Here is a 25,220-nt window from a genome sequence, read left to right on the forward strand (position 1 = left end):
ACCTGGCCTCCCCTCTCCAGGGAGACTGGATTTACTCAAGTCTGTAGAATAAGCCAGAAATGAAGATAAAGACGAAGCATGTCCCAACAAAGACTGAATGACCAGTCATTCTACCATAGTGTGTGTCCTGCATGTATACATCAGATGTACATGACATAGTAGCCCCCCCTGCAAGGCCACCTACCCTACCAACAATGCATCTCATCACGGATGCAGAGAGAGGGGAGTCGTGCTCAAATATGAGGGATTTAGAAGCAAAAAATGTGCACACTACCATTTCTTCCATTTATATCTTTGGCTAATGGGGCTGGAGTTGTGAATCTTAAAATGAGGGCAGTTGGCTGTAAAGATTGAGAGCCATCAGATAGATGGTCAGTCAACAACACAATACAAAATTCAAGACAGCCTCAAAAAACGTTAAAGACAGTACATTAGACATGGAACTGAGAGATGTATTCCATACTGCCTTGTCTGTTATTATCTTGAATAGATTTCTTTTTTTTAGCCTAAGATTTTTTTTTCTAAGATTTTATTTTAAGTAATCTCTACACCCAACATGGGGTTGAACTCACCACCCTGAGATCAGGAGTCATTTGCTCTACTGACTGAGCCAACCAGGTGCCCCTGGTTGGGATAAGAATAGTAGATTCCTATTTAGCTCTTCAGTTTCAATCATTTTCACTTCAACTTAAATCAAATTATTGGGGGGTACCTGGGTGGCTTAGTGCTTGAGCATCTGCCTTTGGCTCAGGTCATGATCCCGGGGTCCTGGGATCAAGTCCCACATCAGGCCCCCCAAAGGGAGCCTGCTTCTCCCTCTTCCAATGTCTCTGCCTCTCTCTGTGTGTCTCTCATGAATAAATAAATAAAATCTTTTTAAAATTTAAATAAATAAATAAATACATAAATACATAAACTAACTTCTTGGGGTGCCTGGGTGTCTCCATCGGATAAGCGTCCAAGTCTTGACTTCAGCTCAGGTCTTGATCTCATATGGTTGGTTGTAGGATGAAACCCTGCATCCAGCTCTGCACTCAGCAGGAAGTTTGCTCCAGATTCTCTCTCTTCCTCTCCATCTACCCCTCCCACCCACTCTATGTCTCTCTCCCTCTCTAATTAATTAAAAAATAAATCAACTTCTTATGATCAAAAGATACAGCTAGTTATGTTTTGAGTCACTATATCTTAGTGCTTAGCATAATGGTTTGCCTGTTATAAAAGCCGCGTATGTTGAGTCAATTTGATTTGAAGACAGTCACTCCAAAAACATGCTGAACCGGGTTAGAGAAATAAGGGCTACACACCTGAGCCAAAATTCATATCTCATCATTTCATCCCAAAGCTTGGGAGAACATGGGAATTTACTCAGATTCCAACACATTCCTGGAAAAGAATGCCATATGCACTTGAACTTCAAAAAGTTGAGACAAGAACGATTACGTAATGGCTAAAATTATATTCTGATTCTACAATCAGATGGTCTAGTAATGGAACAAAACAACCATGCGCCAAAAGGAGTTCCTGATGAGTTCAGATTTGTTTTTTTTCCAAATGCGTCTACACAATTGAAGAGGAAATAAATGTAGGTAAACACAGAAGGGTGACGCGTGCACACACACACACACACACAGTTTGGGGGAAATGGCAGAGTATAAAATAGGCCTTGTTCTCATGTTTTATTCTTTTTTTAAATTTGTTCATTTTAGGCAATTCCAGTTTGGGGACCAAAAATAAGAAAAAAAGAAAAATGACCCTCAGTTGAAGCCATAACAGAAAGAAAGTAGATGTTTCTCTCAATTTTGCTTTGATCTTTTATATCAAGAAGGGAGGTGCTGACACTGAAACTGAACAAAAAGAGCTGGCAGAGAAATGAAGTTCAAGTCAGTCGAGGAGACACACCCTAAAGTTTCCTTTCTAAGACCTCAGGCACTCTGACCTAAATAAATTACATCTCACAACATGGACACTGTTTACCAATGTGACCAAAAGCTAGGCAGTAATAATATGCAAGAAATTAAGAAAAAAAAAAGAAATTAGGAAAAGTGGTAGAGGATGGAGGACACATAAAACTCTTGGCTTTTAAAAACAAAAATAAGGTAGATTCTGGAAACGACAGACTCATCAACTCGATGTTAACTCACAGAAGAATCCTAAAATGGTTTAATCAAGCAGTTGGCAAGCATTTAGGAAGTAAAGCAGCCAGCACCAATAACCCACAGAGGCTCAATAAATACAAGGCAGGCCATATGATCTCATTTTCTCTTTTGAGAGCATTGTGAGACAAGTGGAGCAAGGAAACCCATACGTGTCTTGATTACTGCCTTTGGAAAAAGTCCTTCCTGGTGTCTGGTGGATAAAGGGCTAAAAGTGGGTTTTAAAACTGGGCTGTGTTAGTGTTTTACCAAAGTATAACTTACTGAATAACTAAACCCAAAATGTATGAACTGGGGGCTGCCAGATTCCATATCTGGCCCTACCCTGATCAATATGTATCAGCAAGAGGAACACTTCAGAAGAAATGTTTACCAACTCTGTAGGTGATACCAGAATAGGAAGGAGTGTTCATCTATTAGACACAGCATCATGAATCAAAAGTGTCTCAGCAAGCAGCAGTGATGCAATGAAATTTTAAATTCAAGTAAAAAAAGATTAACTCAATAAAATTCAAATTTTAAAAAAATCCGATAAAAAATTCAAATCCTATAGTGTATAAATCCTTGGATATAAATACAGGATGGGGTCTCTGGAAACAAGACAGGTGACACAAAGAAATGTACTCTTGAAAAAGGACTATCAGACGGTTGAAGAGGAAGAGACTTGCTTTGATACACTTCATAGGAAAAGATCCAGAAGTTATGAAGGAAAGTGGGAAATGTAGTGTGAAAACAGGACTACTTCCCTGGAGGATATGATATGCATGAGAATTGTCTTCAAATATTTGAAGGACTGGCCTCTGAATGAGAGATCAGACAAGTCCACATCTCGAGGTGAGACTCTCTCCAGAGGTCACAGGGATGAAGACTTGGACTCTGTTAAGATATTTATCATCTTCACTATCCAAGACTAGGATGAGCTGTTGTGTGAGGTAGTGAGGTCCCTGCTGCATGGCCCAGCCAGAAAGAGTGTGTACAAAGATGCCGAGTGTTTAAGATGCTTGATGTCCCCACCGAGGAGTTCTTCATGTAGCTTATTTCCTTACACACAATACCCATGATCTAATAAGGAGGGCAGTAAGGTGTAGTGGTTAAAATCTCCACGTCCGCTTGCTCAGGTTCGAATCCCAGCGGTGCCAATTACTCACCGTGTGAGCACAATGACTGTGAGCAAGTTAACTAACTCCCCTCCCTGGACCACAGGGGCCCCCTCTGCAAAATGAGGATGATACGAGCCTCCTTCCCAAGGGGAGGCTGTGAAGGTGGAATCAATGGCCATGCAGCATCCAGAATAGTGTCTGTGGCATAGGAAATGCAAAATGGAGTTTGCAATGGGTTATGCATGATTGCTCTGCAATCTTTTTGATCATCTGAAGATTCCTGGTCACTGAGTCCAGGCACAGTGTGACATTCACCAGACCGAACAGGAGAATTTCACTAGAAGATGAGAAACAGGGTGTAGGTACCTAGGGGGTGCTATACAATAGGGAACAGCACAGCAGGGAGCAAAAGGGAAAAGCCAGGGACGTCCCTCCTCGTGCAGGGACCCCCATGATTCCTAAAGCCAGCTACCACTGGCAGACGTTTCCATCTCCAAGTCACCCTTAAGATGCAAGCTGCCACCCCATCTTGGTGGTCAGCAAGAGTCGGGGGTCTAGGGAGCAGCCTCGACGGAAGTTGGCATGGGCTTCTCGGGCTCCTCCCCCAGATCCATGATCCGGATGGCATTTTCCTTCTTGGAAAGCCAGAAGGCAGGGTAGACTGGCTCTGAAAACCGGCACTCGAACTTGTGAATCAGAGTCATGGCATCAGGCTCCACACCATAGAAGGAGAGGATCCCTCCCGGAAAGTCGACATAGACCCCCAGCCTCCGGAAAGGGCTGGCTTTGAGCGGTGTTTCCGTGTCACTGTGCCAGGCTGTGAACTCCTTTCCGTTCCAGTGGAGGCTCCACGAGAAGTTGTTTCCAGAAATGCAACTGTTGCGTTCCTCCCCTTTCCGATCAATGCCTTTGCAGGTCAGGCCAACATAGGTGCCCGCCCCGGAGATCTCTACCTCAAAATAGTACCTGCGTAGGTACAGGCTCTGTTGGGACAGCACCTGTCGCCAGTGCACAAACCTGCTGGGGAGGTCCGGGTAGGGATGCTCCCAGGGCGTGGTGTTGGTGACCTTGCGATTGTCCTCCTGCAGCCGCAGATACCTGTGTGCCGTGTCCGGGTCAAAGGAGATGTCACATGCATCTGAGGGGATGAAGAAGGGCAGGCAGGCAGGTCAGGAACTGGCCGCTGCTTGGGACAGAACACTTCCAACCCAGCCCACCTCCCAAGTATGAATCAACATCCCTCTCCTCTTCTCTGTTTGCACAGGTCGATGCTCCCCGCAAAAAAAAGAGGTGGGCAAAAACCAGAGAACAGAGACCACAAGTCACTCTACTTCCTTCCTTCTGAAAGTTCAGATTGCTTGGCATTTCCTGTGTTATCTGTGGAACTGAATCAAGAAATAAAATCTGGGACGCTTGGGTGGCTCAGTGGTTGAGTGTCTGCCTTTGGCTCAGATCATGATCCCAGGGTCCTGGGATCGAGTCCTACATCGGGCTTCCTTCATGGAGCTTGCTTCTCCCTCTGCCTGTGTCTCTGCCTCAGAGTGTGTGTGTGTGTGTGTCTCTCATGAATAAATAAGTAAAATCTTTTTCAAAAAAAGAAAGAAAAAAGAAAATCTGCTGGTCTAGTCATTTGTTCATTCAACGAGTATGTATTGAAAGCCATGCACTATTCACTATTCTCAGTGTCAACAAGGGCTTGTGAAAACAGGCACTCACACATCCACACTTGAGTCTTTTTTTTTTTTTAATTTGACCAACATTTAGCTGGGTAAACTCTCAAACGTTCCCTCAAACATATTCTCTTCCTGATTCCAGAGAATAAAAAAGTAATGGCACCTCCACGCACCCCGTTGCTCAAGTCACACTAAAGGTATTTTTGAAATTTCTTTCCCGCCATCCTCACCACCCGTTTCCCCCACACAGACAGCATCAACTCTGTAGATCCCTCTTCTGTCCAAACCACTGCTTCACCCCCAACCTAGTCCAGAATAGACTAGATTGCTGACCATGCTGCTCTGTCTTGAACCTCTTCCAGCACTTCTCTGCCACAAGGCCATGGAGCATGTTTCAGGGTGTAGGCTTAGGTATATCATGTCACCCCAGCTTCAAGACCCCGGTTGGTGCCTCTTGCCCATGGAATAAAGCAGTGATCCCTCCTCCCAGCCTGCACAGCCGTGCATGACTGACCCTTGCCTGTGTCCCCAGCTTTGTCTCCTGCCCACTAGCCCTGGATTGCCATGCTCCAGGCACACTGACCTCAGAAGCATGCAACCCTGAGCCCACTTCAGGGCTTTAGCACAGACCATTCCCTCTATATGATCATCACCCTCACCTGAGCCTAGGTGATTCCTACTGATCCTTTCAAATTGTAGCTAAGGGTTCGTGTCCTCAAAGAGGCTCTCTGCGACTCCCCACCACTTTCTCTCAGAGCACTCTCACTTCTCAAGCTTCATGGTACTCAACACAATGTGTATACTCTATTTATTTATGCGTTTTTTTCATGCTTATCTTCCTCCTAATCTCTACACTCCACATTTCACATAGGACTCTATCCCGGTGTTCTAGCTCAGAGAAGATGTTCAGAATATATTTTCCAAATGAACTAGTGCATTTGAGTCTATTTGAAATCTATTAATATAAAAAATTATTTGGATTAACGCAGAGTTTTCCAAATTCCTTTGTGTCTAGGTAAAGAAATTCTTTTTTTAAAAAAAATCTAAGAAGTTAAAAGGAAAAATGAAGGGGTGCCTGAGTGGCTCAGTTGGTTGAGTGTCCAACTCTTGATTTCGGCTCAGGTCATGATCTCAGGGTTGTGAGATCAAGCCCGTGTCATGATCCATGCTCAGTGTGGAGACTGCTTGAGATTCATTCTCTCTCTCTCTCTCTCTCTCTCTCTCCCTCTGCCTCTCCTCCAGTTCTCTCTCCCTCTCTCTTAAAAATAAATAAAAATGTTTTAAAAAAGGAACAAGGAATGTGAACTGAGGACCTAGGTATATAGGTGCTCACTTTGGCAGCATATATATAAAATGGGAATGATACAGAAATTAGCAATGTCCAGGTGACATGCAAATTCATGAAGTGTTCCTTATTTTTGAAGGCAGTCAAAGGTACAAAGTTCTAGTTAGATAAGTCCAAGGGATGTCATGTACAGCATGGTGACTATACTTAACAATACCATATTGCATATTTGCAAGTTGCTAAGAGAGTAGATCTCAAAAGTTCTCATCATAAGAAAAAAGAATTCGGTAACTACGTGAGGTGATGATTTTTTTAAAAGATTTTATGTATTTATTCATGAGAGACACAGAGAGAGAGAGGCAGAGACATAGGCAGAGAGATAAGCAGGCTCCCTGTGGTGAGCCCAGTGCGGAACTTGATCCCAGAACCTCAGGATCAGACCCTGAGCCAAAGGCAGATGCTCAACTGCTGAGCCACCCAGGAGTCCCCATGTGATAGATGTTAACCAAACTTATTGTGGTGATCATTTCACAATATATGTATATGTCAAATTATTATATTGTACACCTAAAACTAATAAAAGTCATATGTCAATAATATCTCAAAAATGTGTTTTAAAAAGGCATCTTTTTTCAAAGATTTATTTATTTTAGAAAGAGAGAGAGTGAGCATGAGTGAGGGGAGGAGCAGAGGCAGAGAAATAGAAGCAGACTCCCTGCCGATTGGGGGACCCAATGTGGGGCTTAATCTCACAATCCTGAGAGATTATGACCTGAGCCAAAACCAAGAGTCAGACAGACACCCAACCAACTGAGCCACCCAGGCACCTGAAAAAAGGCATATTTTTAAAACTACCTGCAGCTCTGTGTTCCTAAAAGTTCCCAATAGCACCAGCAGCAGACCTTTACCGACCAACTCCTTTGGCAATCCTTAACATCCAGGTATCGAACGATAACATTCTTCTCATCTAAGGGCATCCAGGACTTCGTGGCAAGTAGGTGACTCATTGTCTTGGGACAAGAAAGTCAGAATGGGTCTGGAATATTCTGTTAGTGCCAGAAAGCAACGATACTTTTCAGGATTTCAAGGGCGGAATGCCAATACCTAAAGGAGAAAGAGTGGCAGGGCACCTGGGTGGCTCCATCGGTTCTGAGCAGCTGACACTTGGTTTCAGCTCTAGTCATGATCTCAGGATCCTGGGACAGGCCACACATAGGGCTCTACACTCAGCAAGGAGGCTGCTTGAGATTCTCTCTTTCCCTCTCCTTCAGCCCTTCATCTCACTCTAAAATAATCTATCTCTAAAATAAATAGGTCTAATTAAAAAAAAAAAAAAAACGGTTGAAAGGAGAAAGAGTGGCTCCCACTTATCAAGTTGGCAGTTTGAGCCACACGACTTTGACAGGTCAAACAATCTGAGTCTATAAAAGGCTCAAAGTTCATAATGATACCCAAAGAGGCAAAGTTAATATTAGGTGTGAAAAAAAGACTTCTGTAATGGCAAAGAAGATAGGTTATAATAGGATACACTTCATATTTATCTTCATGTTAAGAATAAGGGCTGTTTGGTTTCTTGTACTAATTACATCTGTGTATAAAAATACAGATGTGCTTCTGTTGGGAAGCAGGAGAGAATAAATAAAGGAAACTGTGTAAGTAAAGAGGTCCTGGGAAAACGCAGGAGCTGTGGGCAAAAACAGAGACAGTCCTCGGAACCCGAGGCTCCATGTGATAACTGGAAAAAAAGGGGGTCTAACAGTCTACCAGTGGTCACCCCCAGGAAACAAGCAGTAGCAGGGTTCAACGGCATGTTCCAAAAAGATTAATTCACCAAATGTCATAAAAATGAGTCTCAACATTTATGCAGTCCTGCCTCTCCTGGGACTTGCTAAGTACCGACCAGAAATACAGTGTTTTAAAAAATGCTAACAACAACAACAACAACAAAAAACATGCGAACAGACCAGGTCAACACCACATCATGACAGGACAATGGGTTATGCAATTCCAGCTGAGCCAGACTTCAAAGGGAGTCATTTGGTAACTAGCCAGGATCTTCCAAAGTGCCAAGCTCACAAAAGACAAAGTAAGGGACAGGACCCAGACTGGGGCAGTCTAAGGAGGCAGGAAAACATCTGTGACCCTAGATCAGACTATGGGTCAGAAAAAGGACATTGGTTGGAATGCCTGGTGAAACACTTGAATAATTCTACAGATTAGATTATAGCAGTGTAACAACATTCATTTCCTGGTTTTGGTCAATGCACTGCAGTTATATAGAGTGTTAATGTTTGGAGAAATTGGATGAAAGGTATGCAAGAATTCTTTGTCCTGTTTTTGTAAATCTGAAATTCCCTCCAAGATGAAAAGTAAAAATAAAAATTTTTTTAATGTTCCATTTAGGAGTAGACCTGAGGTTGCAAGAATCTGAAACTTTCATGAAGGCCGATGCTCTTGCTCCAACGGAGCAAAACACTGACATCAAGTAAGTGGTTAAGGGGGTTAAGGGAAGCTGTTTGCAACTTACATTGGAGGAACTGTTGCCTGGTGCTGGGTTCAGGTTTTGAGGTCCAATACTTGCGCTCAATAACAGCAGACACGTGAGTGCTGATATTATATTCCTCTAGGAAATCAGAGAGTTATGAATGCACACCTGTCCAGGTGGTGAGAACCTAAGAAGCAGGACATCCCAGCCACTCTTCCCTTGGCTGCCCGGGAGAAAACAAAGAGCTGCACTCTAGTCGTGTCAGAGACAATCATGCTCAGTGGGTGATTTCTCTCATGGGTGTGAAGCAAAATATGCTGGACAATGATCTCAGAATGGCTTGGATTTCACTTAAAAGTATAGGTGTTAGCAACCTCTGAAACTAGTCATAGAAATTCCACCCAGTTGCGGGATGTAACTAACTCAGCTTCTCTGGGTCTCAATAATAAAATAAAACCATCATGGTAAGTGTCCATTAGCAACTCATCTGGCCAAAGGATGGCTTTGAAAATTCCCTGATTTGCCCTCCCTCACATTCTGAGGAAAACACATACCACATCCCAGGACTCAGACAGCTTTCCTCACCTTCCTTGGAGAAATCCTGGAGCTTCTCCTTGTAGTTCTGCAGCAACTGGATTAAATGCACCGTGGAGTCTGTGATGACCTTGCGGATGCCCGAGAGCTTATCTTTGAGTCCTATGTAAACACTGGGGAAAGCACTGTCCTCCGTGTTCGTAAACTTGCAGTACTCCTGCAGGAAGGGGAACGTGGCAAACTTGCCTTCGTTTCTGTATTTCTGAAACTGGACTGCTCTCATTACATCACCTCCTGCATCTGCAAAATGGGTTGATGGTAATGTGCCCTTCACAAAGCAAGCATGCACAACATGTCTGGCTCAGGACCCGACAGCATAGCAAGCTGTTTATGGTTTTGGGGGGGTTTTGGGGGTTTTTTTGGGGGGGGGATTGTGGTTGTTTTTCTTTAACTAGGAAATGGGCTTTTAAAAACCAAGAGAGACACACACAAAAAGAAAAAGAAAAAAATTAAGAATCAAGAGACGCTAGCTGCCTGGGAACAGCTCCAATGCACCTCCCAGACTACAGACCAAGAACAAAAACAAGGTGTGTGCCAACAGCCCAAATAGCAACAGTAGCATTCCTGCTACATTCATTCCTGAAGGACTTTTTTTTCTTTCTTTTTTTAGAAAAATTTTTAGAGGTTTTATTTCTTTATTTGAGAAAGAGCGACAGAGCGACAGAGAGAGAGAGAGAGAGAGAGCTCAGGGGGAGGGGCAGAGGGAGAGGGAGAAGCAAGCTCCCTGCTGAGCAGGGACCCCACCCCAGGGACCCCACCCCCACCCCACCCACATGGGGCTTGATCCCAGGACCCCAGGTCCTGACTTGAGCCCAAGGCAGACACTTACCAGACTGAGCCACCCAAGCACCCCTCTTTTTCAGAATTTAAACACAAGCCATGGCTTATGGGAGGGGTGAGTGGAGGAGCAGGTGCAGCACTTGGAAGATCCAGGACCAAGTCCTCAGACAGGAATGCTGCCTCTGCCTTGTCCGTTCAATCCCATACACAGGCTCTCTCTAATTTTTGCACTGTGCTTTGGAGTTTGAACAGTGCTTTCAGGTAACTAATCATATTAAGTTGCCTAAGCTTCAAATCAACTGGGTGATCAGGAAAGGCTGCTTTCAGATGCAACACAGTATCAAAATCCAAACTCAGCTGGAGCATTGCAGGGCCCACTGGCTATAGCAGAAAATTTAGCAATAGAAACAGCTGCTTCTGTTGAGCCCGGGTGGCTCAGTGGTTTAGCTCTGCCTTCAGCCCAGGGTGTGATCCTGGAGACCCAGGATCGAGTCCCACATCGGGCTCCCTGCATGGAGCCTGCTTCTCCCTCTGCCTGTGTCTCTGCCTCTCTCTGTGTGTGTCTCTTATGAATAAGTAAACTCTTAAAAAAAGAAAGAAAGAAAGAAAAAACAATTGTACCAAAATGGTTAGGTAGAGAAAGAGAAGAAAAAGGCCAACCCACAGGATAGATAGAAAGGTAAGCATTTTGGGGCACCTGGGTGGCTCAGTCAGTGAAGTGTCTGCCTTCGGCTCAAGGCTGTAATCCCAGGGTCCTGGGATTGAGCCCCAGGTCAGAGTCCTGGGATCGGGCCCTGGGTTAGGGTCCTGGCTCAGTGGGGAGTCTCCTTCTCCCACCCCCACCTCTGGCTCATGCTCTCTCTTTCCCTCAAATAAATAAATAATCTTTAAAAAAATAATAATAAAGGAGGAAAGTTATTGACTCTGGCCTGATTGTCTGATAAATGAGGCATTTGAGACCTAGAGAGGTTAAGTGACTGGTTAATAACCACGCAGCTATCTAGTGACACATCTGGGATGATGGAATTTATACCCAATCTCTGCAAGATTACACGTCCTTCAGATGTGGCCCTAATGGCACGAGGCTTAGTGTATAAGGAGTTGCCCTGTAATGAACGTCCCATCTCTGCTGAGCCTTACTAGATCAACCAGCACATGCAGCTGAAGGGCATGTGAGAGGGGGCAAGAGGTCTCCAGCCTCACCCCTGCCAGGTACACTGATCTCAGCTCATCACTTCCCCCCTGAAATCCTCCACCAGCGTAGGTAACTTCGAGCAGAAGAACAAAGTTCTCTCACAGCCAGATGCCTGCCTGGCTGGGCCAGCCTCACCTCCATCCCTAAGTGCTCAGCAACCCACGCCCCAGCCTTAGGAAAGCGCTTTATTCCCCCCAAATCAGCTGCGCTTTCTCAAACCCCTTTACCTGTGCATAGGCCGTTCTCTCCCCGCAGCTCCCCGTGCACCCCACTATCAAAGAGCAGTTCCATTCCCATGTTCCCCACATCTGCCACAGGCCTAGCAGAGTAAGGGTGCTCCCAGGCACTGGCGGCCCGATGCCTCTGCCTCCGCCCCCCTCGCCTCCCCCCTGCCCTCGTACCTCCAGAAACAGGACAGTGTTGCTGATGGCAGCGATCCTCTCCAGCTCCTGCTGCCTCTTCTCCATCTGTGCGCCCCTGTGCTCCAGGTGAGTCTTGATGCCGTTAGCCTGGCTCAGAGCCGCTTGCTCCTTCTCCTCCAAGAAGAGCATCACGTCAGCCTGGGCCTTCCTCATGGCAGCAAGCAGTTCCCCAAACTGCTCCTCGGCCACCACCTTCACCTCTGACACGGACATCTGGGGAGGGAGGGGCAGTGAAGAACATGCTAGCAAGGCGTTCACCCTTCTTGAAGCTCAGCACACAGGGCCCTAAACCTGAGAAACCCGTAAGTTAGGGAGCGATTTTCTATTGTAAAAGGAAGGTTTTATTCGCCTATGAATCCTGGGGTGCTGGAAAAAGCGGATTTGCCCTCCAGGGTAATTCGCCATCATCAACCTTGTCTCTCAGACTTCTTTTTTATTTTTAAAGATTTTGTTTATTTATTCATGAGAGACTCAGAGACACAGGCAGAGGGAGAAGCAGGTTCCCTGTGGGGAGCCCGATGTGGGACTGGAGCCCAGGTCCCCTGGATCACGACCTGAGCCGAAGGCAGATGCTCAACCCCTGAGCCACCCAGGTGTCCCATCATCTCTCAGACATTCGATGATCTCTGAGAACCCTGCCAGCTCTGACAGTCTGGGGTTACCATTCAAGTATCTAAAATCATTTCTCCTACCAGGGCAATGCATGTATTCAGTACATTGATGGCTATATTTCTTGAAGGGAAATTGATCATTTAGCTTCTCTGAACAAATCAGGAGCATGAATTCGCTTTCTCTGCGTTTCATGGCATCATGAGTCCATCGAACTGAATACACATGGAAGCTCACGGTTTCTGTACCAGGCACAAAATGTTTAGGGTGTGGGTAGGTGGCCTTGGCACCTGAGCACGGCAACACGAGCATACCCCAGGCAGGAGGAAGAGGGTGTCCAAATAAAATACAAAGCGACCGTGTGATAAACACTAAGGGTTTGCATGATGGCATGTAGGCATGTGCATGTGTACTTTCTACCCTTTCACAGGATGAACATCCTTTAGAAATGCCTTCAGTCATAATCATATTTATAACATCAGTCAAGTGTAAATGCTTTCCTCTGTCCTTTGCTAGTTCTTAAGGACCGGTGCTAACAGCTCCCTCAGATACTGTCCAGTTTAAACTTCATCCAACTGTCTTAGACACACTTTCCTTTGCTCATATTCTCCTCACCTCATTCCACAGCCCAGAGTGTGTTCTCTACCTGCCTCAATCTACCCCCACCATCATCCTCACCCACACCAATCCCATCTGAGAGCAATCAGAGCAACCCCTCCAGGGCTGTTTTTCTGTTCCCCCCTCCTGAGAGTAAGGGCCATCCCTGGGTATCCACAGGGAGCCCAAACAACAGATAGCTCGCTGAGGCTGAGGCTGCTAGGGCAGCTCTGTCCCCTGGCAGGAAGGATGGGGAGGGGAAGAGGAGAATTAGAAGGGCCTGGAAAGGGAAGGACTCAGAAAGGTTGGCACTCTGGGCCCAAGGGCATGTGGAAGCCTCAAGGTCTGGAGGGAGATGGGAAGAAATGATGACACCAGGCAGGAGGAGCTCTGCTTGGCTGGGGACTCTGCTTGGCCAGGACTCAGGAATACAAGCCCACAAGTGAGCCTTGATCTGCTGGGAAAGGAAGGAAGGGGAAGGGAAGCAAGGGCATCTCTACTGGGGGCAGGGAGATGGGTAGAGCCTCTCTACATTGTGATTTTCATGCCAACTGCCCCATCACTTCGTGGTTTCCTCAAGGCTGGGGCAGCTGAACAGAATTAGAAACAAATGAGCCCGTAATAGGGACTAAGTAGGAAGGCAGATGGGAGATCTTCTCCAAATTCCTCAAGCCCAGACATAGAAAAGCTTGTAGAGAAGAGCAGCTGTCGTGTATGTGCCCAATGTTAAATTTCTCATCCCTGAAGCATCAATTTCAAAAGGCATCCATCTGGAATAAACATATTGCCAGCTGTGGGACACGGCTAAGAGCAGCACAACCAGATAAGGAATCGGGCCACCCCCACCCATGAAGCTTCCTCTTTCAGAAAGCCCTGAAATCTAGACAACTGACCCCTTGAGTGACCCTGCTTCTTCCCAAGCCTTAATTCCTGCTCTTATGCTTTAAATAAACCAACTAAGAGTGAACCCATGAAACCCTAGACACCCGCCTTCAACTCCAGGAAAGGCAGATCCCAGGTCTGTACCTCTCCCTCCCTCTCTTTTCCCTGTGACCTTGAAGTAGGGCAGTGTGGCCCTCAGGCAGTGTTCTGTGCCTTCTAGGACCTTTGAGTAATAAACTTTGTTCTCCAAATCGCCCTGACAGTTTCTTGCTGACATGAGTCTGGCAATCACAAATTTCTCTGGAAGCACCACACCATGAGGCTGAGAAGTATGAATCTTAAAGAATCCACATCCCTCTCCTCCACCAAGGCCCTCCTGAGGAAGGGTGATGGAAGAAAGCTTGGACTGATGTTGGAGGATTGACTCTTCCGCTGTCAAATGTGACCTCTCCTTCCTAAACCGTTTTACGGAGAAATACTTCTTCCTTGCATGTAAATGGAATGTGCAAAGGATTCTATTTACCACCAAAATAATGACAAGTAAAGACCAAAGAGAGGAGGGGCCACAAGCATATCAAAGTATCGAAGTTTAAGGTTTAGAGAGAGGATGGTACACGTGCCTCTAAATGTCCTGAGTTTCTTAGGTGGAGGGAACAACAATCCCAGGTTCCTGTTCCATCAATCTGGGGGCCCCAGACCAGTCTTGTTACCTCTTGGTGCATTCATGTCCCTTGTACATGTTGACCATTGTGATAACTACCTCCCCAAGTTACCACACAATTATGGGAAGAGCTGAGTAGGAATGGAAGTGTCTGAAAAATAAAGGGCTAGAAACAAAAGGCAAGATGCTCATGTGGTTCTCTAGATTATCTTGAGCCTGGAAATCAACAATATCTGAAGGTTTATAAGACTTTAAAGAGACAATTCTTTTTCTTATTTTCATAAGATGATGCGAGTGCAAAAGATGTATTGATCTTTCACAGCTAGTTAGCTGTAAACACCGAGAAGGAGAAAATTAAATTAAAATGGATACATGCATCAGACATGGATGGATGGATGGAAGGATGGATGGATGGATGGATGGATGGATGGGTAGTTGGATCGAATCATTCATGGAATGCAAAGATGCTGCTACTGAGTCATTACGATAGCTTAGGTGTTTTGCATTCTTTTCTGAGTGATGGTTTGGCTTTCCACTAATGAGAAGTATTTGTGGAACTGTTTGGGTGTACTTAGAGTTTATATGGAAACTGGCCATAAACCAGAGAGACTAAAAGCAAGCAGCCTGGCACACGATTGGCCTTATTAAGTTACCATCCACTAAGCAAGTAGTTCTCCACACCTTTTTCTGGTTTCCAGCACACAGGACTGGTGACACTGCCATGCAAAACACCCTCCTATCATAGGAGAAGCCCTGAGTCTGTCTGATTCTTAGACTTCTAGCTAGATATCCTCTCCACTCCCCGACACACACCTTTTTCCTGGTCAAAAAAGGATAAGCAAGTGTAAAAACAAGAATGCTGTTATAATAGGATTAATCTTGCTCCTACAATGTATTGGGTTGTTTTTTTTTTTAAGATTTAATTTCTTTGCGAGAGACACAGAGAAAGAGGCAGAGACACAGGCAGAGGGAGAAGCAGGCTCCCTGCGGGGAGCCTGATATGGGACTCCATTCCAGGACCCCGGGATCATGACCTGAGCCAAAGGCAGACTCTCAACTGCTGAGCCACCCAGGTGTCCCTCCTACGCTGTATTATTAAAACAGAAATCACTTGCCAGTTTTGAACCTTAAACTAATTTCATAGCAAAAGCCCATGGACCTGGAGGGTAGGCCTGCAACCCCGTGTCCCAAAAGGCCAGATGGGCCTGACTGAGCCTACAGCAGCAGCCAGGTGTGCTGACAGATGGCAGGTGACCCAGAACAGCCTTACCAAAACAGATTTGTGATTCGCTTGGAGCCTGGCGATGGCATTCTCATTCAACCTGAGTTTCCGTTCCAGTTCTAACTGGGTCTCCCGGAGCTCAGCCTAAGAAGAGAGAAAAACGGTGTTGAGGAGTGTACATAGAATGTCCCCAGGAGCCATGGGGCTATCCACCCTCCTTGCATGGTAAGGAGAATAAGGAGTATTTGACCTTGGGAGCTGCCTTAGAAGCCAGCCTGGGGGCCTCAAAGGGACATGAAAGGTCAGCTGTGTGGGGATCCCTGGGTGGCTCAGTGGTTTAGTGCCTGCCTTTGGCCCAGGTGTGATCCTGGAGTCCCGGGATCGAGTCTTACGTCGGGCTTCCTGCGTGGAGCCTGCTCCTCCCTCTGCCTGTATCTCTGCCTCTCTCTCTCTCTCATGAATAAATAAATAAAATCTTTAAAAAAAAAAAAAAAAAAAAAAGGCCAGCTGTGTGCAGCGCCTCCTGGGGCTGAACTCAACACGAATAGGCCAAAAAGGCCTCGAGCACATACATTGTGCTGCGCTGGTCTGATGACTTCCAGAATTTAGCTGGATGACCTCCTGTTACCCTGACCACACCCCCATTAGCTAAGTACCACTGACCCCATTTCACAGATGATAACAACCAGCGTCAAACGGTTTATCAGTAGAGTCCAGCCCAGCCCCTCTGCCCCCAGAATAACCTAACAAGGAGTATGAGCTGGAGCCAAGGGTGGGGACCCCACCTTCTCTTTTCTTTTTTTTTTAAAGATTTTATTTGTTTATTCATGAGAGACACAGGCAGAGGGAGAAGCAGGCTCCCTGCGAGGAGCCTTATGCCAGACTCGATCCCTGGACCCTGGGATCATGCCCTAAGCCAAAGTCAGACGCTCAACCGCAGAGCCACCCAGGCATCCCGACCCCAGCTTTTCTACGTAGCAGCTGATCCTTTGGAAAAATCTTCTTAACATCTCCAGACATCCATTTCTTCACCTGTGAAATGGGGATAACTAAATTGGGATAACTCCCAACACATGGGGGTTTTGTAAAGACTTAGTGAGATAGCATGTGTTAATGCAAATGTGTTCTAGCAGCTGGCACGCTGTATGTGCTCCCCAAATGCCATCATGGGTGCCCTTCTTCTTGACCATTGCTACCATGGCCACTTTCCATCACACACTCATCACTCTGGAGGGGGGCAGTGCCAGCCCTCCCGGCCTAGGCCAGTGCCTGCCTGAGTGAGAACCTCAGGTCTGCCTCTCTGACCCCACTGCCTGCTTCATTCTCCCCTCCCAAGACTCCCTAAGCACTTTCTGCCAAGAAGTGTACCAAGGCATGACGCCCAAACCTTTGCAGCCTTTGAAGGCCCTACAAGGACATGAGTCAGCAAAAAAAGAAAAGAATAGCTCTAAAGGCTTTCAATAGGTTATGTCAGCACTGGAAGCTGTGCCATTTGCACCCTAAGGAAACTCAGAGGGCAAAATGGGTCTCTGCTTTTTCCCACCGAAGCCTGGCAGGAGTGCCCCGCCCCCAACTCTCCACCATCCAGAGGCCTCCCCTCACTCTGCAGAAGGCAGATAACTTCCTTATTTTGTTTTGCTGGGGATCTGGGATGCTGACTTGGAGCTGGGGGAGCTTTGTGACCCCTCACCCCTGCCCCCGACACCTGTTTAGGTATGGGGGAAGGGTCTGGCCTATTTGGTGGTAGTCTTTATTACACAGTGACCTGTTCCAGGGAAGGGGGAAACACAAAGTGCTTGTTTAACGGTAGTGAGAACACCCTGAACACAACCAAACAATGGGCGTGGGCAGCCCCAGCATGATCCAGAGCCACAGGGAGACTCCCAGAGAGCAACCAGGGAGAGGGCTCTCTCTCCTGCCTGCAGATTGCCATAAAAGGAGAAAAGGACTCCTAAGTCCCTAAAGAGGACCTCTCTAAGTGAGTCACCCCAAGCAAGGGAAGGCACTCAGGATTGCCACAAAGGTGGAGTCACTTTGGGAGACCTGTATATCCAGTTATTCCTGTTCTGAGAAAAGGACAGGGTGCCTCGGGCTCTGGCTTTAGGGTTTCCCAAGATGTCAGCCATCCACCCACTCTGGGGCCAGGGCGGACCTTGCGCAGAAGTCAGATGGTGGTGCCCATGAGTGCAGACAGCCCTGTATTAATGAGCATGGGGGTCCTGCCTACTTTTTTTTTTTTTAAGATTTTATTTATTCATGAGGGAGAGAGAGAGAAAGAGAGGCAGAGACACAGGCAGAGGGAGAACCAGGGTCCACACAGGGAGCCCGGTGTGGGACTCGATCCCAGGTCTCCAGGATCACAACCTCGGCTGAACGCAGCGCTAAACCGCTAAGCCACCTGGGCTGCCCCGGGTCCTACCTACCTCAACAAGGTAATGACAAATGTGATGTAAAAGGTATAGTATTTGGGGTGTGAAGGCCTATCGGATCTCTGTCAGATCATTTCTCTTCTCCTCTGGTGCGGGGCCACGGGAATGGGTTAACAGAGTTGTTCTTGCTTCTACCTACAGGGGAAAGTAGCACCCAGAGCTTGGGAGTCAGACATGGGGTTAGAGATGCAGAGAGACTAATGGAAGAATGAGAAGAGGAAATTGCAGGTGGTCCAGGTTCCTCTGTATTTCCAGCCACACGACGGCGACTCTGCTGGACAGTTTGCGTGTAGGTAGCACCAGAGCTCCACCTGGCCTGGTTCCATTCCTCAGCCAATTGGCCAGAACCTACCAGATGCCAGTCCAGTCAAGTAGGACACCCTCCCTGCTCCTGAAAGACATACAGCCTGGTAGAATGTTTAAGGGAAAAAAAAAAAAAAGTTATGTAACACTGAGCCCAAGGCATCCCTCAGAATTTCTAGAAGAAATTCTTTTCCTGAGTGCCCTCCACCCTGTGTGTGTTTTGGCTGCCATCAAACAGGCTACATATGATGCTGGTTAACTGCTCCCCCGAGAAGCATGACTACTTGTGCCTTACAGAAACTTGCCTCCTGCTCTACACGGAGTCACTTCCAGTTCCTGAACTTTCTGGAACCAATGCTGAGGCGCAATGTGATGTGGCCTGTCCCTAGTAGACCCATGATCTGAAGCAGATCTTCCCACCTCCAAGAACCCAGTCCTGACCTCACTCCTGCTGACAACTCCATCTTGGAACATGGAGCGGTTCTGCGGCGTCAGCCCTTTGGTACTTGAGAGGAGCCACAGAACATGCCTTGGCTTCCTCATTAGAGTCCAAGCTCCTTGAGGACAGACAGTGCAGCCTGTCGATGGGAAGCAATCCATGATGCTTGATAAGCTTGAGGAAGAATAGGAAAGACCCACATACATTTCCTGAGTCAGAACAGGAACATGGCCAAAGGATCCAAGTTTTAATAGGCACGCATGCGTGAATGCACGTACGCAGCAAGGCCGGCTGACCTTGAAAGCAAAGGGGCCTTAGGAAGCTGGCCTGGAGCGGCCATCAGTCCCATTCAGGAAGACTTGAGGTGTGGGGGGTGTTTCTGGAAGCCCAGCAGGATAGAAGATTAAAGATCAAAGAACAAAGAACACCCACCTCCAAAATCCAGAATTTTTGCCCATTGGCATAGCTAGAGACCAGGGGAGCTTCAGCAGGGGCTCACTTGGTTCACCTGCAGATCTGGCCATGCAGGTTCTCAGCTATTTTTGTCCTCGTGGCTGACCCTGCCATTTATACTTTCCTACAAAAACACGCCTGCTTGAATAATTAGCCCTTAACACCATCCAAAGTGACCTTCTGCAAGCTGCTCCGGCAGGCTGGGGCTAGCTGAAGGGGATACGAGGCTTCTGGAGCCTTCATTATGTCCCTAGTAAAGCTTTCAAAATAATCCTGGTGGCATTTTCAGTCTCATCAAGCCACTGTGTCTTCGGGGCTGGTCTCTTGGCCTCCTTACAAGAAATCTTTTGGCTCCTAAGACTTGGCAGAGCCATCTAGAGTGTGGCTGTACTTATGAAGTAAACTTGCTCTCTGAGCTGAAAACAAGGACACAAGATAGAAAAGACGAGAGCTCTTATGCAGACCAGAAAGGTAGAGGTTTTGAACTGGGGTCCTCACCAAAAATCTGGGGTATGAGGCTGTTGGATTGTACATGTAGCCGTGATGGCTTTTCAACACCAAAAATTGCCCTGGAGCCCTTTACCCAGTTCTTATTTTACCTTACACAGCCCTCCCCTAGGATGCCTGAATTTGAGATTCTGTATATGCTCTACTGCACTCTTCCCTAACTCTGTGATGCACCAGTTGGTTGATACTGTGTTTAAAATTCATATTGCATATCTACTGGTACAGATACAAAATTTCTGAAAGGAAACAGAAGAAAGCAGAGATAGTAGTGTTTGCCTGAGGAAGGAGGTAGGGGGGATCCAAGATGAGATGGAGACCTTTTCCTGATATAATCTATTACAACGCTTGGTGGAGATGGCCTTTCAACATGTATATGCATCACTTCTTCCAGTTAAATATAGTAACATTCAGATATTATACCCAAAAAGAACAGCAGTATACTTTGTTTTAATATCTCTACTCTGTGTGTGGCAGAATTTTTGGTACAAAAAAAAAAAGTGAGGTTATAATATGATCATGTGATCTTGGGGTCCTCTACTCATGTTCCCATGTAGGGTGGCTTTCCAAAAGCATCCCCTCCTCACTCCATGACTTAGTTGTCTGTATGCGTTTGACAAAATGTGAAGATAAAAAGAATTGCCACCCTGTAGAGTTATCTGAGGACTGAATGAGAAAATCCACCTTCGGCACACAGCAATGCTCCATGAAGCCCATTTTGCTCAACCATCTGTTGATACAGAGCATCTCCGTGGTTAAAGAAAAGCATTACACAGAACCTCGTCCTGGTTATGAGAGGCAGTGTACTGCTTTCCTGACAGGACATTCCCTGACTCCAGAAACAATGAAAGCAATTGGCAAGTGGCTTCCTGAGCTGGGAATGGTGACTCACTGGCATCTGGAGCTTTCCAGAACAATTCCCACTAAGACCAGATAAAATTCTATGCCTGAGAAAAGACATGGAGGAGGGGCCCTGGCAAGTAAAGTGCCCTTCCCAGAAAGCCCTTCCCCTTGCTGCCCAGGAATATTGGACCAAGGAGTTGTCCGGGGTCTCCCACCCTGTGCTGTGCAAACAGGGAGCTGCCAGCGGTATGAATGTAAGGAATGTGGGAGAAAAGTCAACTACACTACTCCCACTAAGAAAGAAAGTACTCATGGAAAGTCCAAGTATGGGGATCCCTGGGTGGCTCAGCCATTTAGCACCTGCCTTTGGCCCAGACTGTGATCCTGGAGTCCTGGGATCGGGTCCCATATCGGGCTTCCGGCATGGAGCCTGCTTCTCCCTCTGCCTGTCTCTCTCTCTCTCTCTCTCTCTCTCTCATGAATAAATAAATAAAATCTTTAAAAAAAAAAAAAAAAAAGGAAAGTCCAAGTATGAGAAACAAAGAACACAAAGTAGCTAAATTGGGGCACCTGGGTGGCTCCCCTGGTTAAGCATCTGCTTTCTGCTGGGGTTATGATCCCCAGGTCCTGGGATTGAGCCTGGCATTGGGCTCCCTGCTCTGTGAGGAGCCTGCTTCTCCCTCGCCCTCTGGCTATTGCTCTGCCTGCTTGTTCATTTTTTTCTCTCTCTCTCTATCTCTCTGTCAAATAAATAAGTAAAATCTTAAAAAAAAAAAAAAAAAAAAAAAGGTAGCTAAATCCATTCCCAAGAACTTCTCCATGTTTTCAGCTTTAGGGTAAAGAAAAACTGGTTGTTCTAGAAAACATCCTATCTGATGGGAATTAGATTACAGGCTGTGAGCATGGTGTTTCTTGGTCCCTCCTGGTACCTCTACCTGATGAGGAATTTCTATTTTCCCTAAGTTAAGCCATCCTTGACATGGTACCTGGGGGTAAGTTTCCAATTCTATGCTACCTTAGTGGTTTTCAAGCTCTCAGATTTCACACCAGGTTATCTCTAGAGGAGCACTTTCTACTGGTCTCCCATTTAGGGTAAAGGGGAAAGAAAAGAGATATTAAAAGTAAAAAAAAAAAAAAAAAAGACTTTTTTCCCTTGAATTTCTGCCAAGGTTTCGTTTCACAATTGCCACACAGATCCAGCCAGAAGGAGACGTCACTGCCCTAAGCCCCACAAGTCCTGCACCCCACACCCAAACACACATCCGTCACCGAAGGCTGAGTGAGAGACAGGTAAGCAGCAAGCATGAGGGAGAGAGAGACACACACACAGAGACAGTCCAGGAGCAGCAGGACGGAGATGGGAGTAGAGTGACCTACTTCAGTTTCCAAAGTCAAGTGCAATAGATATTTACCCTGGAGGAGCAGCCAGGTGCTAGGGCTGGAGCCCTTGTCAGGACCCAGGAGCACAGAAGCCAAGCCGGCAGCCCCGTGGGTGGTGGCCCAGCCTCTCCCTGTGCCCACCACCTCCCCACCACCCCCTCCTGGATGGACCCCAGCACTTGCCTCCTTGTCCCTGCGGGCGGCATCCAAGGAGACCCGGGCGTGGCCCTTGTGCTCCTCCTGGCCACACTCCTGGCAGATGCACTGCGCATCGGGGCGGCAGAAGGCCACCAGTGGGCTGCGGTGGGCAGGGCAGGTGCGCAGGTCCCGGTCCTTCACAGGCTCGGTCAGCTGGTGGCTGTGCAGCTTGCTGTTCTCCTGGTGAGGCCGCAGGTGCTCCTCGCAATAATTCACCATGCAGGTCAGGCAGGACTTGACGGCCTTCACCCTGCCCGTCCCCAGGCAGAAGTCACACAGGACCTCCGCCTCCCCTTCGCTGGCAGGACTCCCCTCTGTCTCCCCCTGGGGGCTCCCCGGGGAGCCCAGGTCCTCTTCTTCTGCCGGGCTGCCCGACCCAGAGTCTGAGCTGACGGTGGCCAGAGAGTGAGCGGTGATCCCGGGCAGTGGCCCTGGAGCCATCAGCTCCAGCTCAGCCATTTGGAAGACTCTGGCGCTGAAACTGCCCTTCCTCTGCCCCTCGGCCCTGGATCTTGTACAGCCCAAGTCCACCGAGAAAACCACGCCTATAGGATTGCAGCTGTCACTGGAGTTTAACTGTTTCCGCCCTCCCAGAGGAAGCTCAGTCATCACTTTGCCCGAGGCTTGGACGGCCGCCAGCTGCAGTGATGACGAGGCAGCTAGGTTGTTCAGGCTGAGGACGGCAGCTCAGAAGTCTCTCCATGGGCTCCGGCCCCTCCTAGGCCTAGCCCCGAAACTTCTCTTCTTGTGTGAATCATTTGCTACCCATAGGCTCAGCCACAGACCACATGTGTCTATGGTCGCTCTGGAAAGAATTAGAGATTCCTGAGCTCTGCTGTGAAAAGCCTACATTGCTTTATGAGGCTGGCCAGGCAAAATTTTTGTTTGTATTTTTTAAATGATCTAAAGTGTCAGGACTTCAACGATAGGACAGCCCTTTATCCCGTCCCATCTCATAGAAGTGGACATGAGGCACCTAAGAAAGGAATATATGTCCCTGACCCTGACCTTGCCCATACTGCCTTCTCGCAAATGGGTATTTAGGGAGTCAGGGAAGAATGTGTCTCCTTCCACAAAAAGCTCCATTCAGACAGCTCTCCCAGCTACATGTCCCACCCCAAGGTTCCTAGAAAGAGGAATGTAGCAAGAAAGAGCCCTTTTGTCCACCTAATAAGATGTTCCTGGGCATGGTGTATGAGTTTCCTTGTGCTGCCATCATGAAATACCACAGACTGGTTGATAGAAACAACAGAAGGGGCACTTGGGTGGCTCAGAGGTTGAGCATCTGCCTTAGGCTCAGGGCGTGATCCCACAGTCCTGGGATAAAGTCCTGCATCAGGCTCCCCTGCAGGGAGCCTGCTTCTCCCTTTGCTATCTCTCTGTGTCTCTAACGAATAAATAAATTAAATAAATAAATAAATAAATAAATAAATAAATAAATAAATACCCTGTCTCCAAATACAATCATATTATGAGGTCCTGGGGTTTAGGAGTTCAACATATGAATTTAGGAGAGAAAGACAGAATTCAGCCCATAACACATGGCCAAAGGATGAGACAGGAAGCATCCAGCTCCTTAAAAGAAAGGAGCTCCCAGGGATCACCACTGGATGGGGATACACAGTGTACTTAGTATCTGCCACATGGGCACCAAGGCACCCAGGATGATTCCAGGGTGCCTGGACCCCAACATCCGTATCTTGGAGGAGAGGTTCTACAGCTTCCCCTCCCAAAAAAATTTCTTTAGATATACTCAAGGGGATTTGGAAAGCTTATGAAACAGGGAAAGAATGGGGAAGGGGACTCTGGTGCAGTCCATCCCTGGGATCTGGGATTGAGGTGGCTCCATGGCTCTCCACCCCCAGGGTGAGCTCTGTAGGATCTCGGTTAAACCAGACAAACCAAGGAACATTTCTTGTCACTGACCAGGACGTGCCAAAAATTCAAGAAATCCAGAGGCTGCTCGGAGTTGGAAGGAATTAAGGTTGCAAAAATCTATGGAGGTTCCTCAGAAAGTTAAAAATAGTACTACCCTATGACCCAGCAACTGCCCTACTAGGTATTTATCCAAAGGATACAAACACAGTGATTCAAAGGGGCACCTGCACCCCAATGTTTATAGCAGCAATGCCCACAATAGCCAAACTATGGAAAGAGCCCATCTGTCAATGGACAGATAAATGGATAAAGAAGATATATATGTATATATATAACAGAATACTACTAAGCCATCAAAAAATAAAATCTTACCATTTGCAACAAGGTGAATGGAACTAGAGGGTATTATGCTAAGCAAAATAAGTCAATCAGAGACAAATATATGATTTCACTCATATGTGGAATTTGAGAAACAAAACAAAGGATCATAGGGGAAGGGAGGGAAAAACAAAATAGGATGAAATCAGAGAGGGAGACAAACCATAAAAGAGTCTTAACTGTAGGAAACAAACAGGGTCACTGGAGGGGAGGGGGATAGGGGGATCCGGTAACTGAGTGATGGGCATGAAGGAAGGCACGTGATGTAATGAGCACCAGGTGTTACATAAGACTGATGAATCACTAAACTCTACCTTTGAAACTAAGAGTAGATTCTTTGAGAATTAATTGATTTTAAATAAATTTTTTTAAAGTGGGGAAAAAAAGATTGTAAAAATCTGTTTCAGCTGTAGCCCTGTTATATTTTCAGCATGCATAGGATATTCATATCATAATTGCCTAAAAGCAGTCCTTTCCAGCAATATAAAGTTCCTAAGTAAGTGTCCCTGTCCTGACTACTGTTGTCCACTGGTGAAGATCCCACCAGAAGAGGTTTCCCTGATTTAATTTCATGGTTCTCAGATCTCCACCCAGGAGGGAAAGGAGCTGACTTCTGCAGGCCGTCACTGCTCTCAGGGCTTTCTCCATTTATAGCAGACGGGGCTGCTTCTCTTTCCACCTGTTTGTTGGAATGACCTGGTGCTGAAGCAGAGCTGGTCCACCCACAGGTGCAGAGCCTGTGATCTCTCTAGGGAGG

General features: G+C 46.8%; 1 protein-coding gene across 2 annotated transcripts; it reads right to left on the reverse strand.

Moving 5' to 3' along the window:
* Positions 1-1,662: 1,662 nt before the first annotated feature.
* On the reverse strand, positions 1,663-22,753 carry TRIM16 (tripartite motif containing 16). 2 transcript variants are annotated; one of them, XM_041771980.1, is made up of 6 exons: positions 22,193-22,753; positions 15,707-15,802; positions 11,667-11,900; positions 9,282-9,447; positions 8,739-8,834; positions 1,663-4,391 (listed from the first exon to the last, which is right to left on the reverse strand). In XM_041771980.1, exons 1-6 carry the CDS (start codon positions 22,664-22,666, stop codon positions 3,808-3,810), a joined length of 1,650 nt encoding a protein of 549 aa, XP_041627914.1. In that variant the 5' UTR covers positions 22,667-22,753; the 3' UTR covers positions 1,663-3,807. The 2 variants fall into 2 exon arrangements, with proteins under 2 accessions (XP_041627914.1, XP_041627915.1); XM_041771981.1 differs by lacking the exon at positions 22,193-22,753 and adding an exon at positions 19,262-19,942.
* Between the last annotated feature and the right edge of the window lie 2,467 nt (positions 22,754-25,220).

Source organism: Vulpes lagopus, chromosome 10, assembly GCF_018345385.1.
Source record: "Vulpes lagopus strain Blue_001 chromosome 10, ASM1834538v1, whole genome shotgun sequence".
Taxonomy (NCBI): domain Eukaryota; kingdom Metazoa; phylum Chordata; class Mammalia; order Carnivora; family Canidae; genus Vulpes; species Vulpes lagopus.